We start from the raw sequence: 19,669 nt of genomic DNA, 5'->3' as shown, positions 1-19,669 counted from the left end.
AACTGTGTAGACCCATCTGCATCCAACTGGGATTCTCCCCCTGGGAAAGTCAACCAGTTTTCAGGTAAAGTTCTTCTCAAGAGCTATCATTTCCTCTGACATGACTTGTTTCCACCTAGGGTCTGACATAGCCTCAGTAACAGTTTTGGGGATGGAAGCAAAGGAAAGAGTAGCTATAAAAGCAACACCTGTAGGAGAGAGCATTATAGGAAACAAACTGGGCTATAGGATTAGTATAAATTCTCTTACCCTTACGAACAGCAATAGGAAGATCCAACTCCAAATGAGGGGAGGAGATGTTACCTGACTGAGGAAGAGAAAGCTCAGGATGTGGAGACAAAGGGGACTCTTGGCAGGTCTTCTTTGTCCTTCTTATGTACACAATAACATGAGCCTTCTCTGTTCAAGGTTCATCCACATTAGCAACATCATCCACCTCTTTATGTTTACCAATATCAAAGGAAAAATGAGTAAGAGACAATGGGGTAAGAAATGGAATGGCATCAACAACCTTTTCACTTTCATTTCCATTCTCCCCCTGAAGAGGATGCTGATGAGGTGCAAAATAAGGGACAGACTCAAGAAAGGTGACATCTTTGGAAAGAAATCGCCTATGAGATGAAAGTGATAACACTTGTAGCCTTTGGTAGTGGAAGAATATCCAAGGAAGAGGCATTTTAGAGCCTTGGGATCGAGTTTGGTGTTGGAGGATTTGTTAACATGCACATAACAAACACAACCAAACACCTTTGGAGGAAGAGTGAAAACAGGAGACTGAGGAGATAAGAGTGCAATTGGGTTTTGAGACCCCAAGAATTTTTGTAAGCTTGTGATTGATGAGGAAAGCTGCAGCAAGAATAGCTTCCGACCAAAAAGTTTTAGGTACATGCATACCAAATAAAAGACTTCTACCAACTTTTAACAAATGACGATTTTTCTTCTCAGCTACCCCATTCTATTGGGGTGTATCAACACAAACAAACTGGTGGATAATACCATTGTCAGTAAAAAAAATCTTGTAAACCACCATACATGTACTCCCCCTCTTTATCAGACCGGACAATTTTGGATCCTGGTTTCAAACTGGGTATGGACCATTTGATAGAAGTTTTTGAAGGCATCATAAACATCACTCTTATGCTTCATAAGAATGGTCCAAGTACAACGAGAAAAGTCATCCACAAAAGAAACAAAATAGCGATGGCCAAACAGAGAGGTAGTGGGACAAGGTCCCCAAACATCAGTATGCACAATATGAAAAGGAACAAACAGATCTATTACCATGATAGGGATAAGATGAACGACAATGTTTAGCAAAAGTACATGGTTCACAATGAAATACATGAGTAGAAGAAAAAGATGTAAACAAATGAGGTAATTGTTTTCTCATAACAACAAAAGATAGATGTCCCAAACGTTGATGCCAAAGCATCACAGAGTCTGTAGAGCTAGCATCACTATGACCACATGCATATGCCTGTGGTGTAGGCAAAAAAGGTAACCGCGACTTAAGACGGTATAGGCCGCCCTCCTCACGTCCACTGCCAATAATCCTCTTCGTCCCCAAATCCTGAAAAAGGCAATAAGAAGGAAAAATGTGATACAACAATTCAGGGTTTGCTCATAGACAATAGGTTCAAGGTAAGGTTAGGGACATGAAGAACAGAAGCAAGTGAAATGGAAGAGGTAATGGGAATACTACCTTTACTAGAGATGGAGGAGAAAGTACCATCAGTTACTCGGACTTTATCCTTACCAGAGTAAATGGAGGAGTCATAGTAATGGGACGTACTGATCATGTGGTCAGTGGCACCAGAGTTAATGACCCATGACGGAGCTGTGGAAGGTGCAGAGGTGGTGACATGCATGGCAGAAGCTGAGGCATCTTGTGAGGTAGACGGGCTATCAAGCTGAGACATGAACCGACGAAGCACTGCAATATCATCCCTAGAGAAGGGATGATATTGCAGTGCTGTAGTATCAGTCTCTATCATAATAGCATGGGCTAGCCCCTCCTCTGTTACCACCACGTGTGCCAGTAGATCCACCACGTGTACTAGGACGGCCATGAAGAACCCAACACCTATCTCGAGTATGTCTAGGATTTCCACAATGATCACACTGTCGTCTATCCTTGTCATCTCCAGGAGAGGTCCCTTGACCTCGGCCGCCTCCACACCATTCTCTATGAGAAGTGGAGGAAAGAGCAGAGCGCTCAAGTGGAGGTGTAGAATCCATGGAACCTCTCCTGGTTTCCTCACTCAGCAGATAGCTACACACCTCATCAAGTGTAGGTAGGGGTGACCGGCCCAAAATCTGTATTTGGATCTGCTCATATTCTGAATTCAGCCCACCTAGAAGTATCAGAACATGCTCTTTTTCAAGAGATCTATAGACCTTGGCTTCATCATCAGGATTGGTCAAATGAAGATCTCGGTAATGGTCATACTCCTCCCAGATTCCTATAGCAGTGTTATAGTAGTCAGAAATGGACTTAGTCCCCTGCTTTATGGAGAGTGCCTGTTGAAGAAGCTGGTAGACCTTCACAGAGTCACCTACCCTATCATAGGTCCTAGAGACACTGTCCCAAATATCCTTAGTAGTTTCCTTCCGTATAACTCTCCTACCTATCTCAGGTTTCATGGAGAAAAGTAGCCAAGTCATGATAGTGGAGTTTGCAGTTTTCCATTTCTGGTACTCGCTGTCTGTGACAGCGGGAGCCTTGATAGCCCCAGTAGTATATCCTAGCTTCCCTCTACTCCGCAGGGATAGCTTCACAGAATGTGACCAATCCAAGTAGTTGGTACCATCCAACTTCACAAGAGAAATCTAGGTGTTAGGATTGTCAAAAACAATCGAATTGGGATTGGTACTACTCGACCCACCCGATGTAGCTTTCAAAGGTTCCGTGATATCAGACATAATGTAAGGATGTCCCTAAACAACACTCCAAGGGGGAATCCAAAGCAAAGGGGAGCACCAGCCCCCCAAAAAAGGTCTTCTCGGAACTCAAAAAAAAAGCAAGCTAGTAACCTATAGAGACTTGAGGCAAAGCCAATAAAAAAAAAAACTTCAACTATGGAGCATCATCCAACAACCACATACAAGCATCGTACGAGAGGGAACATCTAGCAAACACAGCCAAAACACAATCTACCATCCGTTTCAGACCATAAAACCTGAAAAAAAAAGGAACCAGGCAATACCTAGCAGCACATGGAGAATGGAGTAGAACTCCAACAGCACCCAAAATCAGGGAGCGAGGCTTGGGGAGTCAAATATAGACCCCTGGGCGATTTTATTGGGCTATTCCAATCTCCCAACCCAGCATGGATGAGAGAGAAAAAAAAATCAAACCAGGCAGGGGCGGTAATTCTGTGGAGAGTTTCTTCTCTCTTTGTGAGCTCCAAACTGTCTTTGTAGCCTTCAAATCTCCCTCCAAGTGTCTTTAACTTGTTTTGACAACTCCATTAGGCTTTCTTGTATACCTTTTTACATAGTTTAGCCTCTAATCAACCCCTTTTTCTTTTAGGGTTCCAAGAGAGACTTAAAGAATGGAACTAGAAGGGATTGGTCGACTCTCAAACCTTTGTACTGGCTTTGACACCAAGTTAGAAATAAGAAGTACCAAGGTTAAAGATGAGGGAAGAAGATGGAGGAGATGAAGGAAGAAGAAGGGGAGAAGAGGAGAGAAAGAGGAGTTACAGTGGGAGCAAAATCGTGAATGAGCTCTCTCTCATCTCACCCATATTACATTCAAATATTAGTTTAGGGAATTACATATTCCTTCCTTAGGGAGGTGAAAGAGAAATAAGGAAAATAAGAGAAATTACATGTAAGAACAACTTAAAGATAGAACAGTTCCTAATGTACCCCTAAAACACATATTCTAAAAACAAACACTTTCTCTCTCTCTCTCTCTCTTTGCTTTTGGTTTTTAATGTTCATAAAGATTGTCTTCTGTTGACATATAATCACTTTCTCCCTCTCCATAGTGCCCCAGCTCTTTTCATTGCCAGATCTCAATTGAAGAAGTTGCTCTTTCTTCGTTTTGAAGCTTTCTTGGTCATCTTTCTACGACTTTTCAGTTATTAGGGCTTTCGACTTCATCTGCATTATGTAACTGGTTTTTTCCATACATTGAATGGTGCTGATCAGTTCCACATTTCAGTGAAGTTGGGAGCATCCAGCTGCAGTTTTCACATTTGAACTTTGAAGTAAGAAGCTTTCTTCTCTAACTACCCCTTGATGGCATGATAGCATTATGCTCTCATGCCCAAGGATTAAAGTATCAGTATCGGTTGTCGTATCGGTCGGCCAAAATTAAGATACGTATCGGAGGGTATCGTATCGTATCGGAGATACACTAAAGATACACACATAAATGGATAGGAAACATTTTTTTAAACACTTTTGCATAAAGAATTTGTTAAAAAAGGCAGTGATAACATGTATTATGCATAAACACTAAATTGAGGATATCGCACTAAGAATTCAAGGTTTGTAGTTGTCTCATAAATGTAAAATCCTTGTTCCCAACCTTGATTTCCACTTTAGTTAGAAAGAAATATGGCTGACAGCAACTTTGGAACAAAAACCCCTCAATAAATCATGTTTTTCTAAAAAATTGCCCATCTTGGCCATTATATGACCGTAGTGCACTGTATCGGTACATACCGATACTCACCGATACGTACCGATCGATACATACCGATACTCAGCGATACGTACCAATCGATACATACCGATACGTACCGATACATACTGAAACATATATTTCACCTCAATTTTATATTTTTCATAGAGTTGTATCGGTGTATATCGTATCGTATCGATGTGTATTGGTGGTGTATTGATGCATATCGGTATGTATCGTAGGATATATATCGATACGAAAGGATTTTAAAAATTCCACGTATCGTATCAGTCGGCTAAATTTAAGATACGTATCGGAAAGTATCGCATCGGTATTGGAGATACTTTAAACCATGAGTCATGCTTAGTCTCAGAAGCTCTCAGACTAAGGCCCTTTTGAATTGCTCCAACAATTTCTGATTGGACAGGTTAACCTGTCCAATTTGCTTAGAGATACTTCTTAGAGATGAACCAAGCTCAGTTAGCACTATTCAAAGGAGTATCAATAAGGTCATTATCAATGATTTTTTTTTTTTTCTTTTTTTCAAATTCTCAGACCTTTTTTTTTTTTTTTTAATATTTTTTTATGAGTCTTTTCATATTGGAGTCCTCTCCTAGAGTCCTAGGCATGAAAGGGATACTACTTCCTTCCCGCTTGGTGGAGCTCTTTGAAAAAGAGTCATAAGTTGTTCAACGTAGAGCCATGAATATTTTTAGTTTGCAAGCAAAACTGTCCATTTGTATATCATCCACCGGAAGAAATCTAAAAACAGTGGTAATTGGAATCCCTGGATCTGGATCTTAGTACTTTCTATGTTTAGTTAGTTACATTGTAGCAATTCACATCCGAAGGCAATTAATGCTTTGAAGTTTTGGCACATGGACAATGTGCTGATGCTAAATGAGTTAGGTGATTTATAGACCGGTTGCTGATGTGTTTACTGGAATAGAGATGCTATATGAGGCTACAAGCTATGGCTGTAGCTTGTTGTAGTCCCTTCTTGAGGGTTTGGCTTTGGTCTCTTTGTCGTTATTTTACTCTATTTCCTGATTTTTGCTATTTTTTGGCAATAAATTACATTGTTGCCAATCCATAAAACGAGACTGTTTTCTGCTTTACAATTTTACATGTCCTAAATTGCTGTTTTTTTTTTCTTCTTTCTGAAGGAAATTGAATCAACTCATGCTGATACTGGGAAAACACATCCCCAATCGGTCGTCTCGTTATTTGAGTCCCAATGGAGCACCTTGCAGATGGTTGTGCTGAGAGAAATTCTGATGTCTTCTATTCGTGCTGGAGATCCACTTGCTGCATGGAGTGCAGCAGCTCGCCTACTTAGGTCTTATTACCCTCTGATCACACCTGCTGGGCAAAGTGGACTCGCAAGTGCACTTGGAAATTCAGCAGAAAGGCTCCCTTCTGGAACTCGCTGTGCTGATCCTGCCCTACCTTTTGTCAGGTATTTTCCTGAGACATTATTCTAAATTTGTACTACTGCAATGGAAATCATGCTTAGGGGAAAAATAAGTTATCATGCATTTCTTAACTACGATTTTCATGGTGCAATTTATCGGAGAAGTTTTTGTGTTTTTCTACTTATAAGTTGGTGTAGGTCAGGTTTGGGAAACCTAGAAAACTATTCTAACTTAAAAGTAGGAAGGTTGGGAAGGGTATTCAACTCATATTTCTGCATTCATGCAGAAATTCTTAATAATGATAGCCATAAATAAAGAATTAAACAAATCTTATATGCAGAATTTCATGCTAAGTGTGGGAAGGAAAATATAATAAGAGAAACATGATAGATCAGTAACTTTCTTTTCTGTCCCACATGTTAGAAAGCTGTGAATAAGTGCTAAATCACTGCCAAACCCCAAAAATTGCCCCTTAAGGCCTCCTTGTTGATAGAAGAATATCCAAGGTATTTGGGGCTGAAGTTGAGATAAAAATGGGAGATATGGGACTGATACAAGAAATGGCAAGAATTTTAGTAATATAATAATCAAGTCTAGGCAAGAAAGGGGAAATTGGGTTTCTTAGAGATTTGGCTAAGAAGGGACAAAGGAAATTTAGGATACCACATCTTTCATTACAGTCAGTCCTATCCAGCCAAGCAAGTATGATTTATTGGGTTTTTGGGCTGTCGTAATTGAAATAGAATGGATTGCTCTTAGGAAATGAAAATGAAGGTTGGGAGAAATATGATGGAACAAAAAAATTATGGATTTGGGGGATCAAACAGGGATGGTCTGCTGTAGCCTGTAGGAATATAGTTTGAAAGAGAGGGAATGGATGGAAGAAGAAAAAGAAGATAGAGAAGAAAGTAGATCACCTTGGCTTCACACCATCTTGGATTCACTCATGCCGCCGAGAACAACCTCCAAGTTCCCAAATACTTTCCTCATTGTCTTGTTATTCTGAGTACCAAGGCTCCATGACATTACACAACAAAAGAGGCTTTTTTTCTTCTGAAATAACTACCCATATAACCACATATTGAACCTATAAACAGTTATTTCCTAAAATAACTACCCATATTACTGCAAAATTGCAACATAGCACAACAATAAACTAAATTAGTCTAGCCCAAATAAAAATACAACAAAATAATAAAAGACTACATATAATGCTGGTCATGTAGCTGTAATGAAGTGACATGTGGCAACATATGTTTGTGCCTCCACTGAGAAGTCCTAAATCCTGGAGTGATGTCCTCATCAATTCTCTCCAGGTGGGAAGAATTCACCTCCGGTGAAAATAGGCTCTGGTATCTCTCTAATAAATCAGGGTTAAGGCACTGAAGATCATCCTCAGTGATCAATGTGCAATCTGTACTAGGTCTGTCTCTTCACTTGATTAGGAACTTGCGATATCGTCCTGCATGAGTAGACGCGATCTGCTTATCTAAAATATCTTCTACCTCTTCTCTTCTTATTGGCATAGCTGGTAATGCTGGTGGGGGGGAGGCAGAAGATGAGAATGTATGAATGGTAGTTGGGTTTGGGCTAGCTGAAGTGGAAGGCTCAAAGGGATTTGGAATGCTGATCCTTTGTAAGGCACAAGTTCTTCAACATTAAAAATTGGGCTGGTGCCCATATCTGGTGCCAACTCCAAATGATAGGCATTGGCACTAAGTTTCTTTAGAATCTTGTAGGGACCAGCACTTCCTGCATGCAGCTTCTTCCACGTACCCTTTGAAAACCTGTCAGGTCAGATTCTCACCATGACCATCAGACCATGTCTCCCTGATGCAGCAGATTCATCACCAAGATAGGCTTGTTTTATTAGGATCTAGCCTAGGTTGGGTTCCTTGGAGGCAAATGGCCCCTGCATTATAGCCTCTATAGCTCCATCCTGGTCCTTCCTTGCCAACTATTCTGACTGTTCGAATGGTTGGATTTGGATCCTGTAGAACCCCCTTTTTCTCTAGATCACTTCCCTCTTCTCCTCTTCCCAGTTCATCCATCTCTCCATATCTGACCTCTATGGGTCCATCTGTCTTCTTTGTTGTTTATGCCCTCGAGCTTCTGAAAGACTCCCGTTATGGACTAACCTTCGATCCATATCCTCCTCTGTTGATTCCTCTCCTGAGGGGTTGGTGGGTGACTTTAATATCATCAGAAAAGCAGGGAGGGGGTCCTATTGATCACACTTTCGCGGAAGCTTTCAACAACTGTCTTGAACATATTGGCATGTTTGACCTCCGCTATTATGGTGCTAACTTTACTCAGCAAAACCGTAGAAGTGGGGTTGACAGGGTTGCTTGTAAGATTGACAGAGCCCTTGTTTATAAAGCGTGGATCTCTTCTTTTCCATTATCCCATGCCACATTTGATTCCCCTTCCATCTCTGATCACTGTCTCATTTCTCTCCATGCTTATCATTCTTCCTCCTTTGGTCCAAAGCGCTTCAAATTCTTCAACACCTCCACCCTGATTTCTCCCCTCTTGTTTTGGAAGCTTGGAGTATTCTCTTGTTCATGCCTTCTCTCCTCTCATTGCCTTCTCTAAGAAGCTTCAGAGCGTCAAAGCTCCCCTTAAGCTTTGGAATTCTGGGAGCTTCAGTAAGATCTCTGGCAGAGCCTCCTCTTGTAAAGACAGACTTGAGGCTATCCAAGCTAGACCCCTTTTGGATCTCTATAACTCGAATTTAGCTGAGGAGGCAAGATTTGTCTCCCTTGAGCTTTCCTTGCTCTTGTCCCCATAAGAGAGCTTCCTCAAGCAAAAATCATCATCAAGACAGATCTTATTCGGGCTCTTAAAAGCTTCTTCTTTGATCCTAGCCAGATCAATGGTGTGAACCAAACTTTCCTCTGTCTCATCCCCAAATCCGATGAGCCTCTTCAATGTAGGATTTCTGGCCCATCTCTCTCTGTAACCGGATGTACAAATTCATTGCCAAAATTTTGGCCAATTGCATCCAAAATGTCATTGATTCCTTGGTCAGCCAAAACCAATCCACCTTCATCTCTGGTAGGAGTATTCCCGATAACATCATCCTGTGGCCATGAGATTGATCGGGGCTTTGAGCGAAAATCCCATGGATCGGTAGCTCTTCTTAAGATCAATCTCGATAAGCTTTTGACTTTATCCGTTGGGACTTCATCTCAAGGACATGTCCTTCCCCCTAACTTTGTCCGTTGGATCCTAGCTTGCATCTTTACCCCCCGTTTCTTTCTTGGTGAATGGTAGCCCCTCTGGCTTTTCTTTCATTTTTCTATTGGAATTCACCAAGGATGCCCCCTCTCCCCTTTCCTTTTCTTCCATGGCCTTGAGGTCCTTTTGCGATCCATCCAATCTTCCACCGACCTCCACCTCATCTCCCCCATCCCGAAATGCTAGCCTCTCTCCCTTACCCATCTTGCTTTTGCCGATGATCTCATGATCTTCTCTAAAGCTGATCATTCCTCCATTTCTTCCATCATGTCTTCCCTCCTTTTTGAAAGGCTCTCGGGTCTTCCCCTTAACCCTCTCAAATCATGCATCTTCATTTCTGGTATTTCTGAAGTAGCTTCTGCTGTCTCCTTGAGATTACTGGTTTCCCTCTTGGCTCCCTCCCAGTTAAGTATCTTAGGCTCCCCCTCATCCCTACCAGGCTCTTTGCCCATCACTTCACTCCCATCCTCGATCTCCAGGGGAAGAGGCTGCAGCTGTGGAAGAGCAAGCTTCTCTCTTATGCTAGGAAGCTTGAGCTTTCCAGATCGGTTCTCCAATCCATGTACCTTTACTGGTGTGGTATCTTTGTTCTTCCCCCTCCCATCATTAAATCCATTGAGTCTCTCATTTGTTCCTTGGAAAAGTTCTTACTCCAGTGAGTTCCTCCATCCCATCCACTGAAGCATTGTCTATCCCCCCCATTCTGAAGGTGGTTTGGGTCTGAGGCGCATCAAAGATATCAACTCCACGGGCATCTTATAGCTCATTTGGAGGGTGGTGACCAAACAAAGCAGCATCTGGGTCTCCTAGGTTTATTCCCATCTTTTGAAGCATGACTCCCTCTAGTCCACTTCCCTTAGTCTGGACGCATCTTGGGTCTGGCGCGATATCCTTGGCTGAAGGCCCTTGGTCATGGATGCCATCTCGTACTCCATTGGTAATGGTGTCTCTACGTCCCTTTGGCTTAACCTTTGGCACCCGTCAGGTGTGATTCTCCATTCCATTAGCCAAGACTATCTATTCCCTGGGTCTTGATCATTCAACTTCTGTCTCTTCCATCATCCGAAATGACGGCTGGGCCCCCCTTTCCCCCTCCCCCTCCGGATGACATTTGGGTCAATCTCCCCCCTTCCCCCTAGGCATAGAGGCAGAGTGGATTCCATCCTTTGGAAGCCCTCCCCTACCAACTTGTTCAGCTCTTCCTCTGCTTGGAACTTTGCCAGATCTTCCATCCCCCTCGCTCCCTGGTGAAATATCCTTTGGTTCAAAGGTCACATTCCTCGTCATTGTTTCACCACCTGGTGGGTCTTCTCCAATTGCCTTCCCATGCAGTCCTACCTCATTTATTATCACATACAGGTTCCTCCTGCCTGTTGTCTGTGCTGGAATGGCAATGAAGATGCTGACCATTTATTCTTTTCTTGTCTCTTCCCCTCTGCCATCTGGGAAAAGGTTCTCGGATGTTGCTGGCCTACTACTAGGAGTCCCCTCCCTTTTTGTAGAGAATGGATCTGGGTTGACATGACATTTCGGGGCTCCACCATCTGTGACATTATTGGGAAACTTGCTTTTTGTGCTAATATTAACCACCTCTGGATGGAGCGAAACTTGCGTAGATGGACTTCCAACTCCCGCTCATATGACATGATTTGGAAGGCCATCTATTTTGACGTTAGCACCAAACTTGCTCACTTCCCCACTGCTCGGTTAGAGATCCCCTAAGAAACAAGCTCATTGTTGTCTCCTGGGGCCTCATCATCTCGATCTTATCTACTGCTCCCCCCTGAAGGATTGTTTTGCCTTGTAGTGCTCTGCTCCCCCCTGATGGATTGTATACCCCTGTAGTGCCCCCCTTTTTTTGTTTGGGCTTTGCCCTTTTGCTCGCCTGCCGGTGAGGCTCCCTTCCCTCCTCCTTGTTGTATATTCTTCTCCTTATATATATTTTATTCATCCACAAGAAAAATTTTCAGCTTTCTGATTTAGTCTTCTGAATCTGATTACAGTTACTGAAACCTCTTTAATTTGAATCCCCATTTACTTCTGATCTGAGTTCTGAAATTCCCTTGTTGATTCTACTGTTTTGAGTTACTTTTCAAGTTTCCTAGTCCCAGTAGGGTTGTTCAATATCTGGAGATCCAACCATTAGATTTAAATCAAACTTTGCAGTCTTTTGCTGTCTCATAAATTGCTGTGTTGGCCTAAATCTCAGGCCTATCAGACTAGCTTTCTTTAAGTTACTAAATTTTCTCTAATCTGGCTATAGTTCCTTTTACTGCAATTCATTCTGATTTTTAATATTCTATTCTGTTAAAAATTAGCTATGAGAAAAAGTGTACAACTTTTTATTTAGTGTATCCAGATGTATTCCAGAATAACATCTAGAGATTTCTAGGTAGCCAAGTGTTTTTTTTTTTATAGATTAAAAGGAATATTCTTCCGTAGTTATGGAAGAATATTGTGGGGATAAACTAGGTTTCTCAGAGGTTTCTGCCATTATTGAGGTCTTGGTTACTATGAATATCTTCATTCTGTGTATCCCTGCAAGAGAACACCATTAATTGTATCTTTTGATGCTTCTGCAAACATATTCCTGGAGGAAGTAATACATCTGACCTGGACCAGCGTGGACACTGGTCTACCCTTATGTTACCTCTATGCCTTGAAACAGGTGTTGTATCATGTTGACTACTTCTCATTTCTGATTCGAATTTTTTTTTTTTTTGATATTTTAAAACTGACGTTTTATATCTAGAAAACTTAGGTTCAGCAAATTGTATTTCAATTTTGATCTTGATTCTGGTCATGGCTAAAACGAAAATGTTTTGGTGATTTCAATAGAAATCACTGTAAATTTGACTAAGATCCCTGAAATATTTTAATTTATTTGGTGGGTAAATAAATATTTTGATTTTGGTCCCTGTTAGACCAGAGTATTTGGTATCTTATTATTGAAACTTGTCGACATTTTGATTCCATGCACAGGTTAATCTCACCCACCAAAATGGTGGTGTTATACATCAGTCCATCATCTGTCTCAACAAAATGATAAATAAATTGAGAGTCCACCAAGTAAACTCAGCTAGGGGTGGTATGACAACTGCACAGGTTCAGGGGAGTTGAGCTGGGGTGGGGCTAATCGCTTGGCCCGAGTTAGCTGGATATTTTCTTTGAGTTACTGGTTACTGTTTCAGGCATCTAAATCATATCCTGAAACCTATAAGTAATATTAAACAAGCCTTTATTTCCTAGGTTAACAAGTATAGTTCTTTATCTTGAGAAAAAAAAAAAAAATGGATTCATTGGATCGACATAATTTTGTTTTATTGTTTCCAGGTTGCATTCTTTTCCTCTCCATCCATCAGAAATGGATATTGTTAAACGCAATCCAGGGAGGGAAGAATGGTGGGTAGGCTCAGCTCCTTCGGGGCCTTTTATTTATACACCATTCAGTAAAGGAGAGCCAAATAATAGCAGTAAGCAGGAGCTGATTTGGATTGTCGGGGAACCAGTCCAAGTTCTAGTGGAATTGGCTAATCCATGTGGCTTTGACTTAGTGGTTGACAGTATATATCTGTCAGTCCATTCTGGAAATTTTGATGCCTTTCCCATAAGTGTGAGTCTTCCACCTAGTTCATCAAAAGTCATCAGTTTGTCAGGGATTCCAACTTCTGTAGGTCCAGTAACGATTCCAGGATGCACTGTTCATTGTTTTGGTGTTATAACTGAGCACCTTTTCAGGGATGTTGATAACTTGCTCCTTGGAGCAGCACAAGGACTGGTACTTTCTGACCCTTTCCGTTGCTGTGGGTCCCCCAAGTTAAGAAATGTGTGTGTGCCAAATATTTCTGTGGTACTGCCTCTACCTCTGCTTCTACCTCATGTGGTAGGAGGTGATGGTGCTGCTATCTTATATGAAGGTGAAATTCGTGATATGTGGATAAGTCTGGCAAATGCAGGATCTGTACCAGTTGAACAAGCACATATTTCACTGTCAGGGAAGAATCAAGATTCTGTTATTTCAGTTGCATATGAAGCCCTAAGCTCAGCTCTTCCTTTAAAGCCAGGTGCAGAAGTTATGATACCTGTGACTGTAAAAGCTTGGCAGCTTTGCTTGGTGGACCCTGATAATTCTGCTGGAAAGAGTATTTCAGGAAATGCAGGGCGGCTATCAAAAGATGGAAGCAGCCCCATGTTGGTTATTCATTATGCAGGTAGATATTCCTCCATATCAATGTTGTCCACTTTCTGTCTTGAACAGTTTCAATCTTGTTTATCATTACTGTCAGTTTAATGGAATTTGCTCAAACTGTTTGGTCCTTTGATTTTTCAATGAAATGAAAACAGAAGGGAAAAACAGAATATCTGAAATCTGCTGGAGGTTTATTCAGTTATCTTCTTCTTTATTTCTCGTCATTGAGAACTTGTGTTAGCCCATAACTGTTTTGGATAATGTAATTTTATAACTTGTATTACTTGGCAGTTAATGGCAGCAGTTATGCAGCTCATAGTAGTGCTATACTTTGTTATTATTTTTATTCTCTGCAGTGCCCGCATTTCTGTCCGTATTGATTAATTTGAAGTTCTAGCCCACGAATCTTTGGCAACAGTGTTTGAGGTTTTACCGTTGGTACTTCATACCAACCCATTCTGAATCTACAACTTAAATGTTGGATTCCTGCATATTTCCAATTACAACCCATCTTACTGCATTGCAACATCGTAGTTAGCTGTTTGGTTGATGCAGAGCTGAAGGTTTATCGAAGGAAGTGGAAGGCAGGCCATTTCTTAGGCCAGAACCAGGCCCAAAACAATGGCCATGTTTCTGGTTCTGGTTCTTAGTTAGCCAGCTGTATGGGATCAGATTTGATTCTTGTATAATTTAGTTGTGTGTCCCATATGGCCATATGTGGTGTGGGTCAAATTGAAGCTGCCGAGATTTTTGAGTTTCTAAATATTTAGTTACTAAAGCTTCTATCTCCTCGTATTGCTAGTTTTTTTTTTCCCCTTCTGAAAAAGGCAGTCAATCGTCTCCCAAAGCTATTGCAAGTTACTATTATTGTAATTACAGGGTTATTCTTATTATAAATAAAGAGGATGGGCCACCATAGGCCACGATTTTGGTTGAGTTATTTCATGGTCTTTGAGAGCGGTGAACTGGGGGTGATTCAGTCACACCCTAGGTGGTAAAACCTTGGAGGGTGGGTGGTGATGGCCTACCACAGGCTATAGGTGGTGATACCTATTGGTCATACCCTTTTCTTTGTTTCTCCACTTTCTGTTTTCTTCCCTGTCACACACTGTTTGAGCAAGAAATCCAGCGATCTAATTCCTACTGTGGGCATCCCTACGTTCTGATTTTCTTCTTTGTTCTTATTTAATTTCTTAACACAGTATTATAACTTTATAAGCAAGGACCGAGATCTTGGTTTTGGTCAGGCCCAAAACTGAGAGTTGCCATATCTCGTTTCGAGGTTTTGACCCTTGGCCTCCATGGGTTGAAACCCAAGTTTTGACCCTAGGTTTTGTTTCAGTCAGGCTCGAAACCAAGAAAACTCGGAGATTATGGTCAGTTTCAATTGAAATTTAGTTCCATGATTATAAGTTCATATTCTTGCCAGTTTTTACAGATCTATTATGATGTCTGTTATCTCCCACTGGACAGCAACATTGTTTAAACTTCAGCTGATAGATTCTGAGAATCTGTCTATCAGTTTGGGCTGATTTTAAACTATGTTACTCTCCTCCATCCCTACTATATTCAACATAATTCTTGTGTTCATAAGATGGCTGGTGAGTTATATCAGTTTTCTCTACTTTAATATTTTGCTGTTTTTGTAACTTATTAATTTCCGTCCATGTCAGTTTCTCATCATCCAACCATTAACTTCCTTCAATATTGTTGGATGGGATAATGACTTATGTCAAATATGACAACAGCCCTCTTTATTTATAATAATGGAGAGAAAATTTTAGAATATTACAAGGACGATTAAACCCCTTAAGGACTTAAGGACCCGTTTGGAATCTGACACTTTCCCTAAAACCCATTATTACAACACTCCCCCTCAAGCTGGTGCATAGATATCACATGTGCCCCACTTGCAAATAAGAGGACGAAACATCTTTACAACAACCCTCTTTATGAATTGTATGCTTACAGCCATCAGATGTCATGTGTTCTTGTGATAGCTTGCTTTTATTATTTTTGAATGAAGAAAGAAAAATTTATGTGAAGTACACATGTTCCTAATGTTTGGCCTCTTCCTGTTTTTCCTATCAGGGCCACTGGAACATCCGGGAGACAACACAGTAAATGGTAATGTTGTGCCTCCAGGTAGACGTCTGGTTGTTCCATTGCACATCTGTGTTCAGCAGGGGTTGTCCTTTGTGAAAGCTCGTTTGCTTTCAATGGAAATTCCAGCACATGTTAGTGAAAACCTGCCTAAGCCAGTTTATCTAGAGAACGGTTTTATGGAAGAATCCACTGTTCCTGATGCCAAGACTGAAAGCTTGGTAAAGATCGATCCATACAGAGGAAGTTGGGGTCTGCGCCTTCTTGAGCTTGAGTTATCTAATCCAACTGATGTTGTGTTTGACATTAGTGTTTCTGTCCAGCTGGAAAGCGCGAAGGATGAAGATACTTCTACTTTTGTTGATCATGATGCTGCTGATTTTGGTTATCCAAAAACTAGAATTGATAGGGATTACTCTGCAAGGGTACTGATACCCCTGGAGCATTTCAAGCTCCCTATTCTTGATGGATCATTTTTTGCAAAGGATTCTCAGGCAGATGATATTACCACTAGTCGAAGTTCAAACTTTACAGAGAAGAATACCAAGGCTGAATTGAATACTTCTATCAAGAATTTGATCTCCAGAATAAAGGTCAGATGGCAATCTGGAAGGAACAGTTCTGGGGAATTGAACATTAAGGATGCCATACAAACAGCTCTACAAACATCGGTCATGGACATATTGCTGCCAGACCCTTTAACCTTTGGCTTCAGGCTGGCTAAAAATGGTACTGCACAAGTTGACTCACCAAGAGAGTCCAATATTCAAGTGAAGTCTCCAAGATCTAAAGGTTCCATACTTGCACATGATATGACTCCTATGGAAGTTCTTATTTGCAATAACACTAGGGAGATGATCAAGATGAGACTTAGTATCACTTGTAGAGATGTTGCAGGCGAGAATTGCATCGAGGGTAACAGAGCTACCGTCCTATGGGCTGGTATGTATAATGCTATGTTTCTATTTCTTGGCTTTTCTTGAGAATCATTTGGCTTATGGGGAATTGGGAGCTCTCCATTTCTTTGCACATAGGTATGTGTCCATTTAGCATTCTTATCGCTCATTCATCTGTTGATGTATACATTGATGCTACCATTCCCTAAGGGTTCAAGCTTTTAGGTAAAACGGTAGTGAACATGTTATCAGAGCAAGGAGATCAAGTGTTTTGACTCCTGGGAAGTGCATCGGAAGAGTTTTTCTGACATTTCTTCTCCCATGGTGCCGTGTGAGCTCCAAGTGCAAGGACCATGGGATTTTGGACTGCATGTGTGGGGAAATGTCGATGTATACATTGACCCTGCCCTTCCCTAACAGTTAGAGCTTTTAGGTGGAACAGTAGTGAACAATATCATATGCTATCGTCTTTAAAAGATTGGTTTCGTATGATCCATACGATCTAGGATGAAAGCTAAACGAACCCTGCCATGTAATGGTGAAAATTTTTGCTATATATTCCTACAACATTCATAAATAATTTTGATTTCCACATTTATGAAGTTGTTCTGTGGTACTGGTATCTTTACATAAGGTTATTGCTGATCCATTAATGTTTGGAGAGAATGTGGGGTGATAAGAATGCTATGGTACCTCTAGGCCTCTCTGTCATGGGGACCTTATTCAATAAGGATACCCAAGAAATGAAAGTACTTGTGGAGAAAGAGGTATATATTGGAGTGTCTAACTAGAATGGGCTTGGAGTTGCACCGTGCATGGATGAGGGTTTTGATTGATTTTCAAGTTGCAGCACAAAGCTTTTATGAGTACACTCACATAGATGAATTGGTGCAATTTCTTATTCAATTTCAACCATACTACATAAATATGACAAATATAAATTATAGGAAGCTGCAATAATGTCTATTATCATTTCTCAGAACTACATGAATGACCCTATGCTGTCAAGGTTTAGTGGTGTTTGGTAAGGTTTTGACTTCTTAAATGTGGGATGAAGAAAACACAAGACAAAGGTGAAAGTCCATATCCATAAACAATGAGATTAAGTATTGAGGGCCCATGCTCTTCTAGATATGATGAAACATAAGCAAGAAACTGACCTGTTAAAGATTTGCAGTAGGACATGTTCCACAGTACATTGTTCCCCTGTGATATCAGAAATCAGGTTTGATCCAACGGTTGAACTCTTAGGATCTGAAGATTCCTATTTGAATAAGAATCTGAGGATCAATCGAAGGTTTAGACAAATCAGATTAGATATTGATTTATTACCAAATAACAAGCCTAATGAGTCAGAAATCTGAGATCAGACATAGAAAACGGAATTTGAAAATTTGATTAAACTGAAATAAGACATACCAGGAAAAGGGGAAATTGGTTTCAAGTTTGACTTTTTGAAACTGTAAGAAGGCTCAGAACAGAAAGCAATTGCTAACAGAATTAAAATCCAATGGCTTATTTTGAAGCTTAAAAAATTTCGTAGTTGGAGTAAGAATTCAAGGTGATGCAGTTGGGCGATGGGTTTAGAAACAATATTTTTTGATTTGGTTCCTTTCCATTTTAGACTTAAAAATTTAGTTTGTGGTATTTTATTTAGCTTGGATTTTTATTTCAGTTTCTATATTGGTTAAGTTTTCATTTTTAATTAGTTACCATTGTGATGCTTTGAGTTTCCTTTTATAAGCCATGTAATACACTAGTGACAGACAGACTTGAAGTTTTGAAGATTTTGAATGAATTGAAAGATTTTTGGGGGTGACCCATGGCTGCCGTGAAGCTTGCATCTCCCTCTTCCCATCCCTGAATTTTCTTCTTCATTTTTCCCCCCTTTCTAATAATCTTGCTGCCCCTAATCTTCTCATCTTCTTCCTAATCCTTTCTTATTTCTTGCTGTTTAATTTCTGATATGAGATACTCTGTTTCTGGGCGACGTTAGCAGCACCACACTAGTGGATCGATCTTCCTCTCTCTTGAACTGCTTGGACTGATATTTCGGTTGAAGTTTCCCTTCCCTGAGTGACCCTATTCCTAGAATCTCACCTCCACAAGATCGTCCTATCAAGAGATTTAGAACCTGGTTCAGCTCTAAGTCTATACCAACCAGATGCAGTTGCAGGTTCCACTACAGATCTGATTTGGAGCTGTTGAGGTTTTTCGAAGCTGGATTTACTATTATCTTGCTGCTGCGACTTCTGATCTAATGCTTCAGATTGAGTTGTAGAGTTTGGGCTGAGAATCGATACCCAACAGGGGTTGGGTTAACACTGGTTTGTTCTCTAACGTGACCTAAAGGTAGAAGATGATATTTTTCCTATTTACATTTAAACCCCTTTTCTTTGATATTCTCAAAATAACCCTTATTCTGAATTCTTATTTCAGTTTAGCGCCACTACTATTCTTATTTTCAGAACTCACCTTTCTCTTTGGGTCTAATTCCTGTTAAGTCCTTAGTCCATTATTTCACTCTAAAAAGCTCCTAAAGTGTACCAGAAATGACATTGTTGCCCTTGGTTTGCCTAGATTGAAATATTTGTTTTTTTGTGGGCCTTGAGTGATCCATTTCTGTCTTTGGAACTTGGATCCGCATCAAGTAGTATTAGAGCTAGGTTTCCTGCAATTTTTAGCCATGGCAGGTCATGTCACAAATTCCAAGCTGCACAAATTGTATTGTGAATTAGCTGAGAATCAACAGAATATTGATGCTAGGCTTGAGAGGACTGAAGCCAAGTTTGACAAGTTTGACTGCTTTTATGAAGAGGTCCAACAAGTGAACTGAAGGATCCTCTACACTACCTCCTCAGTTCAATATTTTACGGATCAAAGATACACCTCAGAGGCAGCAACTTAATCCAGTTTTCCCCTATGATGTGAAATGACAATTTTCTGACTGAGATTATGGCATCAAAGTTGAAGTTCCAGAGTTCAGTGGTGAAAAGGGACCTGAAGAATTCCTTGACTGGCTTTCCAAAGTTGAGAGGATTTTTGCATATAAATCTCTTCTGGACGAGAAGAAGTGTGAACTCATCCTCACCAAGTTTATTGGGTATGCATGTTCATGGTGGGATGATGTACTGCATGTAAAGTTTGTCAAAAAACTTGGACCTGTTACTAATTGGGAGGTCATGAAGCA

At 40.7% G+C, this 19,669-nt stretch overlaps 1 protein-coding gene across 1 annotated transcript in view; it reads left to right on the top strand.

Moving 5' to 3' along the window:
- The window catches only part of LOC122081901 (trafficking protein particle complex II-specific subunit 120 homolog), a 55,691-nt gene extending 36,511 nt beyond the window's left edge, over positions 1–19,180 (top strand). The window contains exons 7-10 of the mRNA XM_042649290.1: positions 5,803–6,095; positions 12,625–13,502; positions 15,572–16,525; positions 18,479–19,180. Coding sequence (XP_042505224.1) covers positions 5,803–6,095; positions 12,625–13,502; positions 15,572–16,525; positions 18,479–18,489 — 2,136 coding nt within the window. The 3' untranslated portion in view covers positions 18,490–19,180. The remainder of the gene's footprint in view (positions 1–5,802; positions 6,096–12,624; positions 13,503–15,571; positions 16,526–18,478) is intronic.
- The last annotated feature ends 489 nt before the right edge of the window (positions 19,181–19,669 follow it).

The sequence above is a fragment of the Macadamia integrifolia genome, chromosome 6 (assembly GCF_013358625.1).
Source record: "Macadamia integrifolia cultivar HAES 741 chromosome 6, SCU_Mint_v3, whole genome shotgun sequence".
NCBI lineage: Eukaryota > Viridiplantae > Streptophyta > Magnoliopsida > Proteales > Proteaceae > Macadamia > Macadamia integrifolia.
The sequence above is the reverse complement of the archived record's forward strand: the minus strand, read 5'-3'. Positions and strand labels throughout refer to the sequence as shown.